The following is a 25398-nucleotide window of genomic DNA, read 5'->3' as shown; positions in this document are numbered from 1 at the left end:
CTACTCATTTCAGGAGATAATCATAGAGATGAAATAAAACTGTAAGAAGTTCCAGCGCTCTAGAGGACTGTGGAAGCTCCAGAGGACATAGGTTTAAGGAGAAGGGGAAAAGATTTAATAGGAATCTGAGGGGCAACTTCTTCACACAAAGGGTGGGTGGGTGTATGGAACAAGCTGCCGGAGGAGGTAGTGAGGCCGGGACTATCGCAAGGGTTGGAAGACATTTTGATAAGTACATGTTTAGGAAAGGTTTAGAAGAATATATGGGCTAAATGCAGACAGGTAGGACTAGTGTAGTTTGGGCATCTTGGTCAGCGTGGGCTAGTTACATAGAAACATTGAAACATAGAAAATGGGTGCAACGGAAGGCCATTTGGCCCTTCGAGCCACCATAGTTGGGGCAAAGGGGCTGTTTCCATGCTGTATGACTATGACTCTACATAGTGTGAAAGCCATTGAGACTAGTGGTTCCTGAAATACTCAGTGACGCGGTGGCCCTGATGGTCATTACTAAATATTTCTTAATGTGCACGTGCTTATGTCCCGGCAGATTTCATGCATTTGCTCTAATGAATGAATATGAAGAGGAGGAAATATCTCCCACCAATGGAATGAACGACACTGATACACAAACTCCAAAGACCCACAGGAAACCTATTGGCGGTGTGCCACCAGGTGAGTGGTTCTCAGAGGGATTCACCATCAATTTAGAGACATATATTTGACCGAACCATCTTCTATTATATATATTATATATATAATATATATATTATATATATAATATATATATGACCAGGGTGGGACAAGTCTTTGATTACGTTGGTTGCTCTCTTTATATAGCTGTCAACATTTTACATATAGGAGGTCCTTCCTTCCCGCTGCTGCGAGACTGCACAACCAGCACTGTTCCCAGCAGACGAGTCAACAATAACAATAACATATATATATGTAAAATGTTGACAACTATATAAAGAGAGCAACCAATGTAATCAAAGACTTGTCCCACCCTGGTCATTCCTTCTCCCTGCTCCCGTCGGGCAAAGGCATAGGAGCTTGCAAGTGTTCACAACCTGACTCAGGAACAGGTTCTTCCCCTCAGGTCCTTCGATTCACCGCTAGCCCATTGCAGACTTTGGACTTTGTTTATGGAACTGATGCACGACAATGCTGAGAACTAGATTCTGCTCTCTGTACTTTCCCTTTTGGTACACCTTCAGACTGAAGAAGGATTTAGACCCGAAATGTCACCCGTTCCTTCTCTCCAGAGATGCTGCCTGTCCCACTGAGTTACTCCTGCATTTTGTGTCTATCTTCGGTTTAAACCAGCATCTGCAGTTCCTTCCTACACACACAGTCTGCCTCACTGCAGGTGACAAGCAATCAAGCCATTGACACATGTGCAATGATTCTCTATTGAACGATTTAACATACAACCTGCATATCAAAAAAAAACTATTAAAAAGACCTTTATTTTTGAAATCCTTGCTGTATCTCGCACTGTCATACACACTAGGGATAATTTACAATTTCACAAAGCCAATTAACCTACAAAGCTGGTTATCTTTGGATTGTGGGAGGAAACCGGAGCACCTGGAGAAAAACCCACACGGTCATAAGGAAAACCTACACACCCCACACAGACAACACCCGTAGTCAGGATCGAACCCGGGTCTCTGGCGCTGTAAGGCAGCAACTCTACCGCTGCACCACTGTTCCACCCGGGAGAATCTGCAAATTCCACACAGGCAGCAGCCAAGGGAAGGATCAAACCCGGTCCAATTTACAGAGGACAGTTAATCTACAAACTCGCGTTGTAGCAGAACTAGCTGTAGATCATGCATCACCTAGAGTGCAATGTATCGTTGACACCAACAATGTCATATTGAAGGTCCATGCCACAGCTAATGCTGTTTCTTAAGCCTGGATAGCTGACCATGTGCACAGCAATGTGAAGGGTTCATCCTCCCACTGGTGCTGTTTAAAGAAACCATCGACTACTTTTAGCTTTGCTTTCAGGTTGGTTTCCATTGCCTATTATTGCAAATCTTGTGGTCTCGTGTCGTTTCTGCTGTTGCTTTCATTTGCTTAGATCCGCAGAGAATGCTGAAGCAAAAGCTCAAGGGGATTTTACTAGCTTTGTGGGGGCTCTGTAGACCTGTGCAAACCAAATGCGATACCCCAGAGGACATTTTCATGGAGTGTACAATGGACTGTTTTTGCGATCAGTACTTTAAATAACCAACAAGAAAAAAAGACTACTTTAGATCTAGATTTCGGCAGTAAGAAAGAGTAATTAATAATCTGATGGTTAAGGGACATTTAGGGAAAATTAATCATAATAGGATAGAATTTTATATGAGGACTGAATCTTCAGCAAAGCAAACTATGAAAGTGTAAGGCATGATGGCTGCAGTAGATTGTGAAGTTACATTAAGTGGTCTTGCAATAAACAAGCTACTGGTTACTTTAAAAAAAAGTAATGTGAATATACTTCCCCTCAAGGCACAAAATGAAAACCAAATGGAAAAATGGTGCGGCTATATCTGAAAGAGAAGTTAAAGATAACGCTAGATCAAAGGGAAAGAATAATGTTGCCAAAAAGAATAGTAAGCCCGAGGAGTGGAAAATTTCAGGATTCAGCAGTGAACTACCGAGGTACTGTTAAAGACGGGGCAAATAAAATATTAAAATAATCTCATGGAAAAATATAAAAATAGCCCATAGAAAAAAAAATAAAATAATAATAATAATTGGATTGGAAGAATTTCGCAGCGTTGTGGGTGAGGAGCTTTCAGATATGAAGTCTCAAGTGGTAAATATGACAGTTGAATTACAAGAGATGAAAGCTGAATTAGTGTCCCTTAAAGGAATGAAGGGGGAAATACTATCTACTATTAAGGAGCAGTTGGATAAATCAAAGGCTGAAATGTGTGTAATTATGAATGAACACATGGAGGAAGTAACCTCCAAGTTACAAAAGTTGGACTCTGATTTTTCTGGTAAGCTGAACCACATCACCGCGTCAATAGAACAACATGATGAGGCTTTAGGTGAGTTGGAAACTTTAGCTGAGACGAGTGCTGAAACTACAAAAGTAGTATTGTCGGAGACTCAGCGTCTTTCTGATTTATTGATGAGATTAACCGAAAAATGTACTGACTTAGAGGGTCATTCAAAACGACAAAATTTAAGAATCCTTGGAGTTAAAGAAAGCAAAGAAAAAGATAAAAACGTTCGTGATTTTACTGCTGAGTTATTACAGGAAGTTTTGAAAATGGATTCAAAGCCCTTGCTGGATCGAGCCCATAGAGCACTGAGAGCACGGCCAGGTGCTAATGCGCCCCCAAGACATTTGATTCTGAGGGTGCATAATGCTCACGTTTTAGAAGATATGCTGTCAAGAATTGCTAGTAACAGAGCTTTATCATTCCGAGGCGATGAGATTCGCATCTTCAGAGATTACCCCTTTGAGGTGGTTAAGAAAAGAGCACTGTTTAATGAGACAAGATCTATTCTCAAGAAGATCCCAGCGCTCAGATTTGGTATGTTGTATCCAGCAAAACTCCGAGTGACCTACAATCAAAATGAATCCTTTTTTACTGACTATAATAAAGCACTGGAATTTGCTCGGGAGATCGAAAGGTCGCTGAAGGCTTGATTATGATTTCACGGCTATCTTAATTGGCAGACATCTGATTGGACTTTAAAAATATTAAAATTCAAAGATTTAAGTTTAGTGTATATACTATACGTATATTAACCGTAACTAATAATTATTAATTAAAAAACATATATATTTTTATTAATCATCACTAATAAGAAGTATAAGTAATATTTGATTTATGTAAACCTTACTTTGAATACTTAATTAATACACTTTAGATAGAAAAATCGATTTATTATAGACTAATTAGTTTCGGGCCCGCCCCGTTTATCTCTCTTTTTAAAAAAAACAAAAAACAAATAATAACTGTGTTAACAAACGGAGCTAGTATTAATTTTTTTTTACATCTCACGGAAGTCCTTAGATTTTTTGCCACCTTAGGGTGGCTAACACTAACTGCACTAATTGTAGTTGTAGTTTTAGTTGTCTCTTCTTTTTTCCTGCACTTTTTTAACCTTTTATATATTGATTTTTTTTTTAGATTTAACTTTTATTATCATGTCATTTTTCAGAAATTATATACTTTTGGGAGATATTTCCGGGAGGCACTCTACGCTGTACAAAAGATCATCCACCCCTCATTCAAGAAAAATGTTGTAGTCCGGGTGCCAGACCATTTGCTTTATTATAGACCATTTATCGGTTAAGATGCAAGATTCTATTAGGAAAACAGGGGTTAAAGGTATTACATTTTGTAGTTGGAATGTCAAGGGTGTTAATGAACCAATTAAAAGAGGTAAAGTACTTTCACATTTAAAATCTATTGATGCAGACATAATGTTCCTTCAGGAAACTCATCTAAAAAATGTAGCACATAATAGACTGAAAGGCAAATGGATTGATAAAGTATTTCACTCATCGTTTCCCTTTAAATCAAGAGGTGTTGCTATTTTAATTCGTAAGGGTATACCATTTATAAATACTTCCTCTATAGTCGACACTGAAGGTAGATATGTTATATTAGTGGGAGAACTATATTCTACAAAATTGATATTGGTGAATGTCTACGCACCAAATTTTGATAATCCGTTATTTAAAAAATATATATTTAATACCATTCCAGAATTTGGACAATATAACTTGATAATTGGAGGAGATTTAAATTGTACATTAGATCCTTATTTGGATAGATCTTCAACTCAAAGGAAAACAAAATCCAAGTCGTGTGAATTATTAAACTCTTATATAAATAATGCAAATATAAAAGATGTTTGGAGGATTGATAATCCTTCAGGCCGAGAGTATTCATTTTATTCACCTGTGCATAAAACTTATTCAAGAATTGATTATTTCTTGGTGGACTCCAAACTTATTCCTTATACGTATAATTCGAAATATCATAATATTATTATATCCGATCATGTCCCTTTAATATTTAGGGTAAAACTCCAAGGAGTAACGGGGAAACAGACTAATTGGAGATTTAATCCGCAAATCTTAAATGAAAAAGCATGTTATGACTATCTTAAATCGCAATTTGAGATTTTTTTTAACGCAAATGACCTTCCTGAAACATCTGCGTCCCTGCTTTGGGAAACATTTAAAGCGTTTGTGAGAGGATGTATTATTGCTTTTCAAGCGTCTCAAAACAAGAAGAACCGAGCTGAACAGAATGACTTGGAAAGTCAGATAAGACAGTTAGACATAACAAATGCCATCGCTCCCTCTATTGAAATACATAATAAAATTGCAGTTCTCAAATATAAGTTAAATTATATCCTTTCAGCTCATATTTTAAGGCTTTTTCAATATACTAAACAAAAACATTTTGAATTTGGAGATAAACCACAGAAATTGCTAGCACGTCAACTCCGTAAATTAGAAGATGATTCTACAATTCATAAAATTAGATCAGAAAATGGAGATTTGCTTAAACTACCTAAGGATATTAATCAGAGATTTTTGCAATTTTATCAGTCATTATATTCATCAAAAATAACAGATACTTCTGCGTAGATGCAAAAGTTTTTGCAGGAATGTAATCTTCCTGGTTTGAATGTGAGTGATAGAAATTTACTGGGCGCAGAAATAACTATGAAAGACGTTGAAGAGACTATTAAATCCATGAAAAATGGGAAGACTCCTGGCCCTGATGGCTTAAATAATGAATTTTATAAAAAATTTAGTGGTTTGATCTCTCCACGTTTGCAAACTGTATATAGTCACGCCTTTAAACAACAGAGATTGCCACAAACTCTGACTGAATCAACAATAATCCTCATTCCTAAAAAAGATAAGGATTCTGAAGACCCTGGTTCGTATAGGGCGATAGCTCTTTTAAATACTGATCAGAAGATATTAGCGAAAATTTTAGCTCAGAGATTAAGTCTAGTTATAGACAAATTGATACACCCCGATTAATCAGGCTTTATAGCTAAACGATATTCATTTTTCAACTTGAGACGCTTGTTTAATATAATTTATTCAAATAGACTATTAAATGAAGATTTAGCAATCATCTCGCTAGATGCTGAAAAAGCATTTGATCAAGTAGAATGGCCCTATCTTTTCTCAGTGATGGAAAAATTTCAACTAGGTGAAAATTTTTGTGCATGGGTGAAACTTTTATATACATCCCCAACAGCTAGAATATTAACTAATCAAATGCTGTCATCTAAATTTCATTTAGCTAGGGGTTGTAGACAAGGATGTCCACTATCACCACTTTTATTTGCCCTTATTATAGAACCACTTGCTGAGAGTATTAGATCAAATTCAGATATTCATGGCTACAACACTAAACATACAACCAATAAAATTTCTTTATATGCGGATGATGTATTAATATATATTACAAAGCCAGAAATTAGCATTCCGAATTTATTAAATCTCATAACTCAATTTGGTTCATTTTCAGGTTATAGAATTAACTGGTATAAAAGTGAAATTATGCCAATAATGGAGCATAATCCGGCCATACTTCAACAATTTCCTTTTAAAATTGCCTATGAAAAGTTTAAATATCTTGGAATTTACGTGACTAGGAAATATACTTCTTTATTTAAATCAAATTTTCCTCCTTTACTTGCTAAATTACACAGAAATATCCAATTTTGGAAAACACTTCCTATATCATTAGTTGGTCGTAGTAATGCTATAAAGTTGATCTTTCTTCCACAGCTACCATATTTATTTCAAGCAATTCCGATCTATCTTCCAAAAAAGTTTTTAAAAAAAATTGATTCAATTGTCACTAATTTTATTTGGGACTACAAGACTCATAGAATAAATAAAAGACACTTATGTAAGTCTAAAATTAATGGAGGAATTGCTTTACCTAACTTTTTATTTTATTATTGGGCGGTTAATATTAAAAATATAACCTGCTGGTTGGATGATTCTGATCAACAACCGGATTGGTTAAAGATGGAGAAAGAGGAATGTTTACCATTCGATATTGGTGCGATCCTCTTAGCTCCAATAAATTTAAATAAAAAAACATATGGAGGTAATCCCATTATACATAGTGTTATCCGTACCTGGAAACAATTAAAGCTTACGTTAAAATTGAGTAAATTATCTGTTTTCCTTCCTATTGCGAATAATCCTTCTTTTAAACCGTCTGTCTTAGATAGAGGCTTTGCTCAATGGAAAAGTTATGGAATCAAAAGGGTGGGAGATCTTTATCATAAGGGAACTTTTCTTTCGTTTCAGGAGTTACAGCAGAAGTACGGATTACATGTTAATAATTATTTTAGATATTTACAACTTAGAGATTATGTAAAATCACACATGCAAGAATATAAGTTTAGAGGTCCAGAAGCACTTGATGTATGCCTGAATCGATATTATAATTCAAATAAATTAATATCCTTTATTTACAATACTCTCCTTGACACTGACATTCCGTCATCAGAATCTTATAGACGAGCATGGGAGGACGAATTGAATCAATTTATAATGCAAGATATATGGGATGAAAGCTTACAACATATACATCAATGTTCATTGAATACTAGACATTCCTTAATACAATTTAAAATAATACATAGATTACATTATTCGAAGACAAAATTAAATAGGATTTTTCCTAGTATCTCTCCTATTTGTGATAAATGTCAATTTCAAGAAGCTAATTTAACTCATATTTTCGTAACTTGTATAAAAATGCAAAACTTCTGGTTGGAGATTTTTAAAATAGTTTCTAAAGTTATTAATAAAAAATTAGATATGGACCCAAAATTTATTATATTAGGATTATCAGAACATACTACAAATTTTACAGTAAGTCAGGCACATTTTCTTGATTATAGTCTAATAACTGCGAAAAAATTAATACTTAAATTTTGGAAAAAACCAATAACCCCCACAATTAAAATGTGGACTACGGAAATGACAGAGACCCTGCATTTGGAAAAAATAAGGTTTGCCTTAATCGACAAACCTGAGTTATTTTTAAAAATATGGTCTCCATTTATTGAATTTGTAGAAAAGTAAATGGGTTTGGCACAGGACTAAAATAAAAAAAATTTAAATAAAAAGTTGAAACTTGAGTTAGGGGTTGGATGTACAACTGTGGTTATTGTCTCCCGGATCTACTCCCTTTAATTTTTATTGTTAGATCCTTTTTTATTTTTTATTAACCCTCTTATTCTCTCTCCCCAAGTTTATAGTTTTTTATTTTTATTTTTACTTTCTCTCTTCAAAAATTTAAAAATTGAAGCTATGTAAGAACTTTGTAACAAATGTGTTTTTTCTTATTTCTATTTGTACATATGCTTTTCAAAAATAATTTAAAAAAAAGAAAAAAAAAAGAAGTGTGTATCGATATATGAGAACCAGATATATGAAGACCAGAGGCCATATCCTCAGAATAAAAGAACCTACCTTTAGAAAGGAGGTGAGGAGGAATTTCTTTAGGCAGAGGGTGGTGAATCTATTGAATTCATTGCCACAGGAGGCTGTGAAGGCTGTGTCATTGGATCTTTTTAAGGTGGAGATTGATAGATTCTTGATTAGTACAGGCATCAGGGGTTCTGGGGAGAAAGCAGGAGAATAGGTTTGAGTGGGAAAGATAGAACAACCGTGACTGAATGTGCGGGGTAGACTTGATGGGCCGAATGGCCTAATTCTGTTCGTACAACTTATGAACTTATGAGAGGGAAAAATAGATCAACCATGATCGAATGGCAGAGCGGACTCGATGGACCAAATGGCCTAAATCGGTTCCTTGGTCTCATGGTGTACACCGGAACCAAAGGGGAACCTCACACTTCATCACATACTCCACAGCAGCGGAGGTCAGGATTGAACCCAGAGCGCTGGAGCTGGGAGGCAACAGCACCTGTGGGAGATAACAATGGAGTTAGTGAATGCATTGGTTGATATTTCCAAACTTCTATAATATTCTACATTGGTTCCATAGATCAGAAGGTAGCAAATGTGACACCACTATTTAAGAAAAGGAGAGAGAAAGCAGGTAAAATGCAATAAGAAAGTGGTAACAAGGCATTAAAATCAAAATAGGATTGAGCAGTCCACATGAATTTGTGAAAGGACAAAAAGGCTTTTCACTGTACCTCCCCCCCACTCCATCCCCCTCAACCCACCCTTATCCTCCCTCCCTCCATCCCCTCCCTCCCTTCCCCCTCCCTCCCTAGGAGATAGATTTAAACTTTAAAATGTGAATAACTTTTAAAATATAACACCGATTTCAATGAAACGTCGTCCATTAACACCAAAGGGATGATGGTGAGTAAGGTGGGCCTAAAATTGTCGCGCTATCGTGTACCGTTTTGGCTGTAGTTCAGGAACAAACAAACAAACAAACAAACAAGAGTTTTAGTATATAGATGTCAGCAGAATAAATGTGCCTATATCAGTGCTCTTTTCCTGTTCAATATCACGAGCACTGAATTTTCGATCACGCTCAACTGACAAAGATGGTAAAACGAGCACAACACTTTGAGCTCCATCTTGCCAATTGATTCCCTGGAAGGATGAGAAAACGCTTCAAGGGTATCCTGAAAGCATCTTTTATTTACTTGACTTGTGGGAGGTCCGGGCATCAAGTCGATTACCCTGCTGGTGAAGCATCCAGGAAGGCAGTGTGCACTTTGGGTTTCTCTAACACGAAGCCTCATGGCAAAGAGCAGAAGAAGCATAGGGTTATTAAAACAATCTGTGCACCGATCTTGTCGAGCATCACCTGCCTGACCAGTGGCAATGTCTGCAGATCCCTGGAAGGAGTAGGAGGCAAATCATCCTCGAAGCCCTGGGGGGCCGCTTCAGGAGAAACAATAGGCTGGCAGGTTGCAGATGGAAGCTTTAGAGGAGATCTGAGAGCACCACAGGGAAAGGCACATACACAGCGCTTCACAGATTTCTGTCAGCATTCGCCCCTGGAGTCTCGTGCAGCTGTCAGTGAACAACTGGAAGTTTACAAGAGAACACAAACCAAATTTTGTAGATTTTTTAAACTTTGGTGTATTTCCCAGGCCCAATGGAGTGACAGACTTGTTAATGGTAAATGTAAATGTTCGTGATAAACTCAGTGAAGTGTATTCTCAGGAAAGATGAGGCAGTTTGTCTAGTATCATTATCCTGTTCAGAAGTGAACAGAATTGAACTTATCCTGTTCATAAGTGAACATAAGGGAGCAGAATTAGGCCGTTCGGCCCATCAAGTCTAATCCACCATTCAATCATGGCTATTTATTCACAAAATGCTGGAGTAACTCAGCAGGTCAGGCAGCATCTCAGGAGAGAAGGAATGGGTGACGTTTCGGGTCGAGACCCTTCTTCTGACTGATGTCAGGGGGGGCGGGACAAAGGAAGGATATAGGTGGAGACAGGAAGACAGTGGGAGATCTGGGAAGGGGGAGGGGAAGAGAGGGACAGAGGAACTATCTAAAGTTGGAGAAGTCAATGTTCACACCATTCAATCATGACTGATCTATCTCTCACAGTGTCACCAGCAAACATGATATTCATTTGGTAGACACAAAGTGCTGGAGTAACTCAGTGGGAGCGGCAGCATCTCTACTTTGAAGAAGTTCTCCTCCTCTCTCCGACGAGAGGTCAATGCTCCACCATGACATTCATTTGCTGGTTAATGTAGAGGATGTCAAACTCCAATATGTTTGCTGTTGGCATTGTGGGCTGAAGGGCCTGTCCTCTGTACTGTTCCATGGTGACTTTGGTGCTAGACTGATTTTCCAGATGGTTGGATATTATTCCTTTTAATAGGGCAGCACAGTTGGGCAACGGTAGAGTTGCTATCTTACAGCGTCAGAGACCCGCGTGCATTCCTGATTACGGATGCTGTCCTTACGGAATTTACACATTCTCCCTGTGACCACGTGGGCTTCCTCCGGGTGCTCTGGTTTCCTCCCACACTCCAAACACGTGCCGGTTTGTAGGTTAATTGGCTTCCGTAAAAATTGTAAATTGTCCCTAATGTGTGGGATAGTGCTAATATACGGAGTGATCACTGGTCAGCACAGACTCAGTAGGCCGAAGGGCCTGTTTCCATGCTGTCTTTCTAAACTAAACTAAACTAAACTAATGGTAAAACACTGTTTCCATTCACTCTTTTTAAGATGTTACAGAGCATTAGTTATCGTCTTACCGTGTGGAAATTGGCCCTTCAGCCCAACTTGCCCGCATTGACCAATGTGTTCCACCTACGCTTGGCCCTCCTGCCTGCATTTGACCCATCTATATACTAAAACTCTCGTTTGTTTGGTTGTTTGTTCCTGAACTACAGCCAAAACGGTACACGATAGCGCGACAATTTTAGGCCCACCTTACTCACCGTCGTCCCTTTGGTGCTAATGGAAGAGGTTTCATTGAAATCGGTGTTATATTGTTAAAGTTATTCACATTTTAAAGTTTAAATCTATTTCCTAGGGAGGGAGGAGGGAGGGAGGGAGGGAGAGAGGGGGGTGATGGGAGGGAGGAGGAGGGAGGATAAGGGGGGTTGAGGGGGATGGAGTGGGGGGGAGGGGAAGGATATTTTTAAGGCAGAGATAGATAGATTCTTGATTAGTTCGGGTGTCGGAGGTTATGGGGAGAAGGCAGGAGAATGGGGTTAGGAGGGGGAGATAGATCAGCCATGATTGAATGGCGGAGTAGATTTGATGGGCCGGGTGGCCTAATTCTATTCCTATTCCTTAGGGGCTGTGTCAGAAATAGGACTCGAGTGAGCGGAAAAGGATCACAGAGACTGGAGGGCGAGTGGGATGTGTGGACCTGGTGAGATGAAAGGAATCATCTCCAATATCAACTGGTGGGCTATCAGGAGATCCGATTAGCCGGATAGCAGGTTACCAGAGTTTTACTGTACTGAGGTTTTCTGAGGAAGCGCATGAAGATGGAGGGTGATGAAGCAAGATGAAGTAAGTCAGCGAGATGGCGACAACGAATAAGATGAAGATGGCTGAAGGTTACCCTGTAGATTCTGGAGGGTGGGGATGGGGAGACGCACAATACAAAGACGACTGAAAGACATGCACAATGAGGTTAAGTTTGTAAAAGAAAGCATTGGTCAAAGAGGAACATCCAAATAACGATTTTGAATTATATGCCTTCAGAAACCACTGGAAATTAGCACCGTGCAAAATGAATGAAGCTTATATAGACTGAGCACAAATATTTTGAACATTTGCTTCTCTGAAAGCCTTGAAGAAACCGAGTGGTGAAATTGAACATCCGGTTAGGCGCGTGACTACTGAATGTATGCAGTCTTATTGGCTGAATGATTATGCAGTGGGAGGTCAAACATTATATTTCCTGTTTTGTTTTAACTATTCTTTTAAGTGGAGCAATCTTCCAGGAAAAGGAAGCCTTTCTCCGAAACTTTCATTTTCATTTAAGCTGTAAATTCAAAGTTGCTGCGCAGGAGACATACAATTCAAAGTCGTTATTTGACACGACGTCATGTAATTCAAAAATCGTTATTTGACTCGAAGCCGTAGCCTCAGAATTAAATGACTTTCCTTTAGGAAGGAGATGAAGAGAAACTTCTTTACTCAGAGGGTGGTGAATATGTGGCATTCTGTCACAGAAGGCTGTGGAGGCCAAGTCAATGGATATTTTGAAGGCAGAGATAGATAGATTCTTGTTTAGTACGGGTGTCAGGGGTTATGGGGAGAAGGCAGGAGAAAGGGGTTAGGCGGGAGAGAAAGATCAGCCACGATTGAATGGCAGAGTAGACTTGATGGGCCGAATGGCCTAATTCTGCTCTTATCACATGACCTTATGAGCAGAGCATTGCAAAATGAGAACACAAATGTTTGTCACAGGAACGATTTCCATCACAAAAAGGAAGAGAAATTGAATCAGGAGCTTTGTTTAATTCTTTAGCATTTCAAAAAATCTAGTTTGCAAACTATTTCTGCTTAATATACTGTTATTAAAAATAAAATGGCTATATTGTAATTTATTTAGTAAGACTTCTTTGTACAAATGTCCCGTCAACAGTTGTTGAATATTTATACGCTGCCCTTTTTTAACCAACATAACGGGTGCATGTGAACAATGTCAGATAATAAATAAGAACCATTATGACAGGACTTACTGCAACAAAAGATTTATTTGAGTATAAGTTCAATCTTCCAGATACTTACCATGCTTAGCAACAGAATGACCAATTGAAGCATGCAGCTCACACTGAGTTGCGCATTGCTTAAGATTTGTGCCAAAGCTTACAGCTTATCTCATCAGTTGTATGTTTTGCATGGTTTTCAGTTGCGTCCAATTCTTCAGATTTTAAACTTCTCAGGTGGTGGTTAAAGATCTGATCGATAAAGATTGCGATACGAATCAACCAGCGTAATTGGTCCCCTTTCTTTCAGGAGCCGGAGTCAGAGAAGATGTTTTTCTCATCTGGTGCGAGATAGAAGAAGCCAGAAACACATTGGCAGAAGTTCAAACCATTGTCACGGGCGCCCCGCAGACCACGTCTATTGCAGGTGCTATATTTTAGTGATTGGCCTTCATAGAATGAATCACGTGAAGCATCTGCATAGCTCAATATGTAAGAATTGTGTACATTTGAGTGATGCATTTTCATAGACTGAAAGCAAGGCACAAAGTGCTGAAGTAACTCAACGGGTCAGGCAGCATCTCTGGAGGACATAGATAGGTGATGTTTCAGGTCAATAGACAATAGACAATAGGTGCAGGAGTAGGCCATTCGGCCCTTCGAGCCAAAACCGCCATTCAATGTGATGATGGCTGATCATTCTCAATCAGTACCCCATTCCTGCCTTCCCATACCCCCTGACTCCGCTATCCTTAAGAGCTCTATCTAGCTCTCTCTTGAATGCATTCAGAGAATTGGTCTCCACTGCCTTCTGAGGCAGAGAATTCCACAGATTCACAACTCTCTGACTGAAAACGTTTTTCCTCATAGAAACATAGAAAATAGGTGCAGGAGTAGGCCATGCGGCCCTTCGAGCCTGCACCGCCATTCAATATGATCATGGCTGATCATCCAGCTCAGTAACCTGTACCTGCCTTCTCTCCATACCCCCTGATCCCTTTAGCAAAAAGGGCCAAATCTAACTCCCTCTTAAATATAGCCAATGAACTGGCCTCAACTACCTTCTGTGGCAGAGAATTCCACAGACTCACCACTCTCTGTGTGAAGAAATGTTTTCTCATCTCGGTCCTAAAAGACTTCCCCCTTATCCTTAAGCTGTGACCCCTGGTTCTGGACTCCCCCAACATCGGGAACAATCTTCCCGCATCTAGCCTCTCCAACCCCTTAAGAATTTTATATGTTTCTATAAGATCCCCCCTCAGTCTTCTAAATTCCAGCGAGTACAAGCCTAGTCTATCCAGTCTTTCTTCATATGAAAGTCCCGCCATCCCAGGGATCAATCTAGTGAACCTTCTCTGTACTCCCTCTAAGGCAAGAACGTCTTTCCTCAGATTAGGAGCCCAAAACTGCACACAATACTCCAGGTGCGGTCTCACCAAGGCCCTGTACAACTGCAATAGAACCTCCCTGCTCCTAAACTCAAATCCTCTTGCTATGAATGCCAACATACCATTCGCTTTCTTCACTGCCTGCTGCACCTGCACGCTTGCTTTCAATCTCAGTTCTAAGTTCTAAATGGCCTACCCCCTATTCTTAAACTGTGGCCCCTTGTTCTGGACTCCCCCAACATTGGGAACATGTTTCCTGCCTCTAACGTGTCCAACCCCTTAATAATCTTATACGTTTCGATAAGATCCACTCTCATCCTTCTAAATTCCAGTGTCTACAAGCCTAGTCGCTCCAGTCTTTCAACATATGACAGTCCTGCCATTCCGGGAATTAACCTAGTAAACCTATGCTGCACGCCCTCAACAGCAAGAATATCCTTCCTGAAATTTGGAGACCAAATCTGCACACAGTACTCCAGGTGCGGTCTCACTAGGGCCCTGTACAACTGTAGAAGGACCTCTTTGCTCCTATACTCAACTCCTCTTGTTATGAAGGCCAACATTCCATTGGCTTTCTTCGCTGCCTGCTGTACCTGCATGCTTCCTTTCAGTGACCAGTGATCAGATTTTGATTCTGAAGAAGGGTTCCCATTTGAAACGTCACCCATTTATTATCCAGAGATGCTGTTTGACCCGCTGAGTTACTCCAGCACTTTGTGCCTTCTTTTCCCCCGTAAACCAGCATTTGCAGTTCCTTGTTTCATCATGCTCATGGACTGATGGTCTCCACTGGGATATCTGTGATGGCAGAGTTTTACCCAAGTCTCAAAAGAAAGAGAAACTATGATTGCACTTTGATCTTGCTGCTTCCACCAACAACAGATTAAAGTATGGTTGTGTAGAGTGTTGGGAATGAGTTGCCTCTCTGCTCTCTTTTTCCAAGGTTGGGTGTCATGGTGAGATTAAATAAATCACAACCAATGACTGAAATGTGTTGTGTCCCTCCACGAATAGTTAACTGATTGTCACTTTGACTATATTTTCATCTGCTAATAAACTACCAGCTAAATTATCTTTGGCTGCTAGTAATCAATATTTTAAGGGGAATACAGAAATACCGAACAGTTAAGTGATGAGGACCGCACACAATTTAAAAATTGCAGAAACATTTAATTGTAACATATTTTCACTATATTTCTCACAGTTCTACTCCATCTGAGTGATTGTATCCTGAAATGAACATTTTGGAAGGCTATTTTAGAGGGCGTTTGAGAGGCAATATCTCGGCCAGACTGATTAATAAAAGGTTATGAGAAACAGATGGAGAATAAATACCAAGCGCTCCCTGTAGTCTGCTCTACAATTTAATGCAATCATGGTCTCAACTTCAATTTCTTGCCCGTTCCCAACAACCCTTGACAAATCCAATGACCAAAAATCTATCTCCATCTTGAAAATAATGGCAAATTTCATTTCCCGGTGGGCATTAGTGAACTAATGACATTCCAGTGGTTTTGTAGTCATAATTATTGATGCTTAATTCAAAATTTATTTAAGTCACTCAATTTAAATTCTCCAGTGGGAATTGAAACTCATGTCTCCAGATACTCGGGGCCCCTGGTTGTTTGACCAGTAACCTAATCTCAAAATGTATATTTTTAAAGCAGAGATAGATAGATTCGTGATTAGTACGGGAGTCAGGGGTTATAGGGAGAAGGCAGGAGAATGGGGTCAGGAGGGAGAGACAGGTAAGCCATGATTGAATGGCGTAGTAGACGGGCCGAATGGCCTAATTCTGCTCCAATCACATGACCTTATGACCCAAAGTCTAGTTAAGCATGTAGCTGATAGACTTGCCTCGGAACTGAATCCTGAGCTTTTGTTCACTTGCAAATATTTTACATCTGTGAGGGTGGCTTTTGGTTGTCATGGCTACATTAACATCAACAAACCGCTCTGTATTCATTGGCAGGACCGCTGTGTAAGTTGTTAAATTAAATAGAAAGTAAGCTGTTTGCTTTCTCGAATCCAAAGATCTGAGTGAGAGTGGAAGAGATGATGCATCAATAAACTCGGGGACACAAATATTGCATGAAGGGCTTAACTATGGGGCAGGCACGGTGGTGCTGTGGTAGAGTTGCTGCCTTGCGGCGCTGGAGGCCCGGGTTCGATCCCGACTCCGGGTGCTGCCTGTACGGACTTTGTAAGTTCTCCCCGTGACCGCGTGGGTTTTCTCCGAGATCTTCAGTTTTCTCCCACGCTCCAAAGACGTACAAGTTTGTAGGTTATTTGGCTTGGTATAAGTGTCAATTGTCCCTAGTGTGTGTAAGATAGTGTTAATGTGCGGGGATTGCTGGCCTGTGCGGACTCGGTGGGCCGAAGGGGCTGTTTCCGCGCTGTATCTCGTAAAGTAAAACAATAGAACAAGGCTGCATAGTAAAGATGTTTTCCCGACGGGAAACCTAATTCCTGTAATAAATTATTGTTATCTGCAAAGTAAAATATGACTGGGAATTGTTGCTTTTATTGAAATGTGTACACATACCTGCTTATATTAATAAATTATTTGTCCCTCTGTCATCCTTTCCCTTGCTATGTCTTTGCTTCGACGAGGAAGCTGTGACTGTCCACCAGCCAGTGTCACCCTCAAGAACAGAAGACTACATCACTTCAAAGCAGTGGCTCGTGAAGTACGGATTAAAGGCTCGTAAGTTGACCTTCTACGACACACTTGTCGACTGTGCCTTTCGGCATTCCGATGGCGTCGTGGACATAAAGGAGAAGCCTGAGAATGAGAGCATTCAGACTGATGCAGTAAGTGAGGTTTAAAACACGGAATACGATACGATATGATACGATATTTAGAATTTAGAAGGATGAGAGGAGATCTTATCGAAACGTATAAGATTATTAAGGGGTTGGACACGTTAGAGGCAGGAAACATGTTCCCAATGTTGGGGGAGTCCAGAACAAGGGACCACAGTTTAAGAGTAAGGGGTAGGCCATTTAGAACTGAGATGAGGAAAAACTTCTTCAGTCAGAGAGTTAGTTGTAAATCTGTGGAATTCTCTGCCTCAGAAGGCAGTGGAGGCCAATTCTCTGAATGCATTCAAGAGAGAGCTAGATAGAGCTCTTAAGGATAGCGGAGTCAGGGGGTATGGGGAGAAGGCAAGAACGGGGTACTGATTGAGAATGATCAGCCATGATCACATTGAATGGCGGTGCTGGCTCGAAGGACCGAATGGCCTCCTCCTGCACCTATTGTCTATTGTCTATTGATAGCACTTTATTTATCCCAGGAGGGAAATTGAGCTGCCAGCAGTCATAAAACACACCAACATACATGAAACATGAAAGTCCAGGATGTGGGATGTGTAAAGATTGGGGGGAGGGGGTTGGAGGGGGGGGAGAAGAGGAAGGGGAGTCAGTCCACCCCACGACAGAAGGGGGAGGAGTTGTACAGTGTGATAGCCACAGGGAAGGAAGATCTCCTGTGGCGTTCTGTGCTGCATCTTGGTGGAACCAGTCTGTTTCTGAAGGTGCTCCTCAGGTTGACCAGTGTGTCATGGAGGGGGTGAGCTGTATTGTCCGAGATGCATCCGCCCCTCCAAGACTATCTCCAGGGATGGAGCCAGCTTTGCTGATGAGCTTGTTAATTCTGCTGGCATCCACGGCCTTCGCCCTGCTGCCCCAGCACACGACAGCAAAGAAGGTGGCACTGGCCGCCACCGATTGGCAGAATATCTGCAGCATCTTACTGCAGACGTTGAAGGAGTGGAATAAACATAAACTCTGTGTTTTTTCTCCACAGATGCTGCCTTCATAGGTTAATGAGTTCATAAGTCCTAGGAGCCACTCAGTCCATCAATTGTGCTCCACCATTCATTCATGGCTGATCTATCTTTCCCTCTCAACCCCATTCTTCTGTCTTCTCTCCATAACCCCTGACACCCTTTCCAATCAAGAATCTGTCAATCTCCACCTTAAAAATATCTATTACCTGGCCTCCACAGCCACCTGTGGCAATGAATTCCACAGATTCGCCACCCTGCCTGACCTGTTAAGTTTTACCAGAAGATTTTCGCTGATTTTCTATTTCAAATCTCCAGCATTTTCAGTTTTTGGGGGTTCTCACTCATAAACGTAGAAGGTTGTTGAAGACGTTTTGTCCACTTGCTGGAGAGTACATCATACATGGTACACACAGTGCAGTAGTCGTGGAGAGGTGGATGTTTAAGGTGGTGGATGGGGTGCTGGTAAAGCAGGTTGATTTGCTTAGGAAGGTAGTCCTTGAAGGTTGACACAAAATGCAGGGGTAACTCAGCGGGCCAGGCAGCATCTCGGGAGAGAAGGAATGCGTGATGTTTCGGGTCGAGACCCTTCAGACTGAAAGTCAAGGGAGAGGGAAACTAGAGATATTGAAGGGTACAAAGAGAATGTACAGTCTGAAAAGGACAGATCAAAGCAGACGATGATCAAGGAAAGGTAGAATGGTTCATTGTTGGCTGAGGGAAAGATGACAACGAGGCATACAAGCAAATTAATCCGGTGGACATTGAAACTAGTTGGAGAACTAGGGTGGGGGAGGGACGGAGATAGAGGGAAAGCAAGGTCCTTGAAGGTTGTTAGAACTGGGCTTATCCAGGAGAATTGCACACCTCGTAGATGATGGAAATGCTTTGGTGTGGCAGCAGCTAATTCACTCGCCACAGGATACCCAGCCTTGCACCAGCTCCAGTTAATGCTTCTTTTTCTTGAGCAGTGACTCAAGATTAAAGATGACATGGGTTCTGAGGTGGCTAATGAGGCCAATACGGAAACTGGTGGATCGTTCAAGGATGGGCAAGAGGTGCTTGACAGTTTGGATGGGTGCGTAACTGCTTTGCTCCTTCAGCAGCTTACTCAATGCTATTGTAAGCTTCCAGTGCATGGATCTAAGATTCTCAATGACACCCTTCTCTATTTTGGATGCTAGGGGGCCGCCATTTGGGTATTTTTAAAGCAGAGATTAGTAGGTTCTTGATTAGTAAGGGCATCAAATGTTACGGGGAGAAGGCAGGAGAAATGGGTTGAGAGGGAAAAATAGATCAGCCATGATCGAATGATGGAGCAGACTTGAAAGGTCAAATGGCCTAATTCTGCTCCTATGTCTTCTGGTCTAATTGGTCAATGATCCTGAGGCAGCGCAGTATTGCATTTCTTCATGCAGGCTTTGAGCAATCTTTGAAACATTTCTTCTGTCCATCTGGTAACCTCTTCACATGGTCGGGTGTTGTTTTAGAACCATTTGTGAACAACCAGGCCAACATGGATGAAACATAGAAACATAGAAAATAGGTGCAGGAGGAAGCCATTCGGCCCTTCGAGCCAGTACCGCCATTCGTTGTGATCATGGCTGATCGTCCCCAATCAATAACCCGTGCCTGCCTTCTCCCCATATCCCTTGATTCCACTAGCCCCTAGAGCTCTATCCAACTCTCTCTTAAATCCATCCAGTGAGTTGGCTTCCACTGCCCTCTGTGGCAGAGAATTCCACAAATTCACAACTCTCTGGGTGAAAAAGTTTTTTCTCACCTCAGTTTTAAATGGCCTCCCCTTTATTCTAAGACTGTGGCCCCTGGTTCTGGACTCGCCCAACATTGGGAATACTTTTCCTGCATCTAACTTGTCCTTTTATAATTTTATATGTTTCTATAAAATCCCCTCTCATCCTTCTAAACTCCAGTGAATACAAGCCTAGTCTTTTCAATCTTTCCTCATATGACAGTCCCGCCATCCCAGGGATCAATCTCGTGAACCAACGCTGCACTGCCTCAATTACAAAGATGTCCTTCCTCAAATTAGGAGACCAAAACTGTACACAATACTCCAGATGTGGTCTTACCAGGGCCCTATACAACTGCAGAAGAACCTCTTTACTCCTATACTGAAACCCTCGTGTTATGAAGGCCAACATTCCATTAGCTTTCTTCACTGCCTGCTGTACCTGCACGCCAAATATCAGTGACTGGTGTACAAGGACACCCAAATCTCGCTGCACCTCCCCCTTACCTAACCTAACACCATTTAGATAATAATCTGCCTCCTTGTTTTTGCCGCCAAAGTGGATAACCTCTGAGGGTAACTGAGCCCTTAATGCTGTGGATGTCAGTCTGGGAGAGGACATGGATTGCTGAATGTTTGTGATTCAATGACTTCCGCACAATTGCATCAAAACAATAACCAGAAGTGAAGAGGCTGGATGTAATCGGAGTTGCAGTGCCCTCTAGTGATGATGCCAATGGACAACCTTGTTTACATCTGGACTTAAATGGCTCGAAATTGGACTGCACCCTAAAATGTGATTGATTGATTGATTGAAAGATACAGCATGGAAACAGGCCCTTCAGCCCACCATGTCAATGATGACCATCAATCACCCATTAACACTGGTTCCGTGTTATCCTATTTTCACATCCACTCCCTCCAAACTAGGCGCAGTTTACAGAGGCCAATTAACCTATAAAAAACTGCATGTCTTTGGAACGTGGGAGGAAACCGGAGCACCCGGAAGAAACCCACATGGCCACAGGTAAAACGTGCAAACTCCACACAGGGAGAATGTGAAAACTCCACATAGACAGCACCTGAGATCAGAATCGAACCCGGGACTCTGGCGCTGTGAGGCAGCAGCTCTACCACCTACGCCACTGTACCAATGTGCTATGCAGAAGACAAGTTTTAACTGGGGTCACACTGGGGTGGTGGGGGTGGCTCTTAGTCTGGGTTTTATGCGCTGGGTGTGGTGTGGGTAAGGGTTCTGTGGTTAACTATTTTCTCTTTCCACAAATGCTGCCTGACTGCTGAGATTTTCCAGCATTTCCTGATTTTATTTAAGTAGCAGAATGTATTGGCTGATGGTTCTTTCACCGATTTAAAATGATGAGGAAAAGAATCTTTAAACTTTACTTTAGACTTTAGAAATACAGCACGGAAATGGGCCCTTCGGCCCACGGAATCTGTGTCAAGCAGCGATCACCAGTCCTCCAGTCCAATCCTACACACTGGGGCCAATTTATGGAAGTCAATTAACCGACAAACGTGCACGTCTTTGGAATGTGGGAGGAAACCGTAGCACCTGGAGGAGACCCACACAGTCACAGGGAGGATGTACAAACTCCGTACAGACAACAGTCAGGATCGAACCTGGGTCTCTGGCGCTGTAAGGCAGCAACTCTCCCGCTGCGCCACCGTGCCGCCCCAAACAAATTGAAACGGGATGCCAGGACAAAAGAAATATCGCTCAGATGCGACCTGGAACTTGGTGCCTGCAGAGTGAAGACATGGTTAATCAGAATCTAGAGAGAAGGGAATTGGATAAGCTTGTGTGAAAATAATTTGCAGAGCTATGGGGAAAGAGCAGGGGAATGGGACTGAAGGGATTTCTCTGCAAACAGCTGGAGTGCCTCAACAACTGGGCTAAAATGGTGATTCACCTGGGAGTTGAATGAGAATTTGCAAACAGACGTACGCTGTGCTGAGATCCAAGGTTGATAAAATAGACAATAGGTGCAGGAGGAGGCCATTCGGCCCTTCGAGCCAGCACCACCATTCAATGTGATCATGGCTGATCATTCTCAATCAGTACCCCGTTCCTGCCTTCTCCCTGTACCCCCTGACTCCGCTATCCTTAAGAGCTCTATCTAGCTCTCTCTTGAATGCATTCAGAGAAATACATCTCTTGATGCTCCTGAACACATCATCAGTGATGTCATTGGGTGTTTCGGGTCTTTCGACATCAGACACCCCCACCCGAGCGACCCAGCTGTGGTTGTTCAGACCACAACGTGTTCAGGTGGCATTAGCTCCTCCCCATAGATCTCCCCTCCTGATCCAGAGCCATCTCGAGGCTTTCTCCGCTGCCTCTGTGGTATTCTTGATGGCTCTTCTCCTCTCCATTCCGATGATGCCCAATGCACTCAAGGCTTTGTGGACTGATTGAATTACTATTACCATGGAATCTCATTGCTTCAATAAAACCGAATCTACAACCTCTTCTGTGGACAGCTCGATTATAATCATATATAGTCTTTCCGCTGACTGATTAGCATGCACGAAGAAGCTTTTCATTGTATCTCGGTACACGTGACAACAAACTAAAATAAGACTTACTAAGCTAAGACTATTGGGATTGTATCTTTATTGTATTGAATCGTGAAAGGCCTGGATAGTGTGAATGTGGAGAGGACAAATAGGACAATAGGACAAATAGGACCAGAGGCCAAAGTCTCAGAATAAAAAACGTACCTAGAGAAAGCAGCTGAGGAATGTCTTTAGTCAGCGGGTGGTGAATCTGTGGGATTCATTGGCACAGGAGGCTGTGGAGGCCGAGTCAATGGATATTTTTAAGGAAGAGATTGACATATTCCTGATTAGTACGGGTGTCAGGTGTTATGGGTAGAAGGCAGGAGAATGGGGTTGAGAGGGAAAGATAGATCAGCCATGATTGAATGGTGGAGTAGAGTTGATGGGCCAAATGGCCTAATTCTACTCTATGAATTTCTATTAGCATGGTGTTGATTGCAGATAAATGTAATAGTTTCTACTTCAACAGAAATCTAGAATGAAACTGGTGAATGCCAAGTACTGTGGCCACTTCGCACACACCCAGTGGAAAGACGGTTCTGTGATGCATGTTTACATCACTGCTGAGAAGTGCAAGCAATACCAGCAGAGAATGAAGGCTGCACTGGAGCAGATGCAACGGAGGTGAGTTTGGATCCCTTGGCTAAAAGCCTTTTGATAACAGTACGATCCATTGAATCAAAGAAGCAAGAGATGTTGTTGAGAAGAGTGAGGCCATTCAGCCCATTAGGTCAGTACCATTGGAAAAAGATCAACCCAGCCCAATCCCACAGACCAGGATCCACGTACTTGCCCTGTATACGCATTAAAATACTTAAAGACATGGACGTTTTTTACTCTTTCAAGGAGTGATCCTTTCACAGTTCCCTTTCATCCTTTCAATAAATTTTCTTTCCTTATCATCATATCATATCATATATATACAGCCGGAAACAGGCCTTTTCGGCCCTCCAAGTCCGTGCCGCCCAGCGATCCCCGTACATTAACACTATCCTACACCCACTAGGGACAATTTTTTTTACATTTACCCAGCCAATTAACCTACATACCTGTATGTCTTTGGAGTGTGGGAGGAAACCGAAGTTCTCGGAGAAAACCCACGCAGGTCACGGGGAGAACGTACAAACTCCTTACAGTACAGCACCCGTAGTCAGGATCGAACCTGAGTCTCTGGCGCTGCATTCGCTGTAAAGCAGCAACTCTACCGCTGCGCTACCGTGCCGCCATTGTTTCCCCTGTAATTAATTACTTTACATCAATAATCGTTGGTTTTTAAGCTTGCTATCTGTAGGTCCATCCTATTTTCTCCACCGGCCCATTGGTAATTTTATGCACCTCAATGTCTCCACTCGGCATCTTCTGCTCCACAGAAAAATCTCCCACCCCAACCTGAAGCAACAATAGTCCACACCTGGCAACATCCTTGTAAATCCTTTTATTACATCAGCAGGGAAGTAAATGTACTTAGGATGGCCACGGTGGAGCAGCGGTAGAGTTGCTGCCTTAAGGGCCTGTCCCATGATTTTAAGGCGACTGCCGGTGACTAGGCTGATTGTTCGCCGGGGTGTCGCGGGCATGATCGTGAGGAGTCTTCAATGAATCGTAGCGGATCTCGGCGCGTCGCGGAAAAAATTTCCAGATAGAAATTTTTGGCGACAGCTGGCTTGTCGCCAGGTATCGTAGCTCATTGCGGGCGCTGTCGCATGCTGTCCCCAGGTTTGCTAGGTTGTCGCAGATGCATTTGGAAGCACGTAATATTAAATTAAGAAAAGGCATTTGAAGATACCAGAAGATAGTTTTGTTTAACCAATTTATTTACCGTCAGGACATTTGACAGGTAGATTGGAGGCGACAGTTTGACGGACAGGTAAGCGTGGGAATTTTGCGATGTTTCCGAAGATGGTGTAATCTCTCAGCCAGGTGCTAGTTTCACAAAAAAAGTATCTTGTATTGACCTGATTCAGCATTGTCGTGGTCATTGTCGTGGTCATTGTCGTGGTCATTGTCGTGGTCATTGTCGTGGTCATTGTCGTGGTCATTGTCGTGGTCATTGTCGTGGTCATTGTCGTGGTCATTGTCGTGGTCATTGTCGTAGTCATTGTCGTGGTCATTGTCGTGGTCATTGTCGTGGTCATTGTCGTGGTCATTGTCGTGGTCATTGTCGTGGTCATTGTCGTGGTCATTGTCGTGGTCATTGTCGTGGTCATTGTCGTGGTCACTGTCGTAGTCATTGTCGTGGTCATTGTCGTGGTCATTGTCGTGGTCATTGTCGTGGTCATTGTCGTAGGGTTAAAAAAAATGTTGGCGATCTGCTATGATTTTAACAGTCGCCGACAGTCGCCTAAAAATTCGCCTAAGTGGGACAGGACCTTTACAGCGATGGCAGCGCCGGAGACCCGGGATCGATCCCGACTACGGGTGCCGTCTGTATGGAGTTTGTACGTTCTCCCCGTGACTGCGTGCGTTTTCTCCAAGATTTTCGGTTTCTTCCCACACTCCAAAGACGTACAGGTATGTAGATTAATTGGCTTGGTGGATGTGTAAATTGTCCCTAGTGTGTGCAGGATAGTGTTAATGTGCGGGGATCGCTGGTCGGTGCGGACTCGGTGGGCTGAAGGGCCTTTTTCCGCGCTGTATCTTTAAACTAAACTAGAGATGCAGCTCATAAACGGGCCGTTCAGCCTTTTGAGTTTGCACGGATCAGCGATCACCCAGGGCACCAGCATTATCTTATAC

The 25398-nt window shown here is 41.8% G+C and overlaps 1 protein-coding gene across 1 annotated transcript in view; it reads left to right on the top strand.

Annotated features, from left to right (window-relative positions):
• LOC144595463 (von Willebrand factor A domain-containing protein 3B-like) overlaps window positions 1-25398 on the top strand; it is a 144049-nt gene that overhangs the window by 41906 nt on the left and 76745 nt on the right. Inside the window, exons 7-10 of the mRNA XM_078402975.1 lie at window positions 551-675; window positions 13461-13577; window positions 17177-17352; window positions 23132-23286. Coding sequence (XP_078259101.1) covers window positions 551-675; window positions 13461-13577; window positions 17177-17352; window positions 23132-23286 — 573 coding nt within the window. The remainder of the gene's footprint in view (window positions 1-550; window positions 676-13460; window positions 13578-17176; window positions 17353-23131; window positions 23287-25398) is intronic.

The sequence above is a fragment of the Rhinoraja longicauda genome, chromosome 7 (genome assembly GCF_053455715.1).
Source record: "Rhinoraja longicauda isolate Sanriku21f chromosome 7, sRhiLon1.1, whole genome shotgun sequence".
Lineage (NCBI taxonomy): Eukaryota > Metazoa > Chordata > Chondrichthyes > Rajiformes > Arhynchobatidae > Rhinoraja > Rhinoraja longicauda.
The sequence above is the reverse complement of the archived record's forward strand: the minus strand, read 5'-3'. Positions and strand labels throughout refer to the sequence as shown.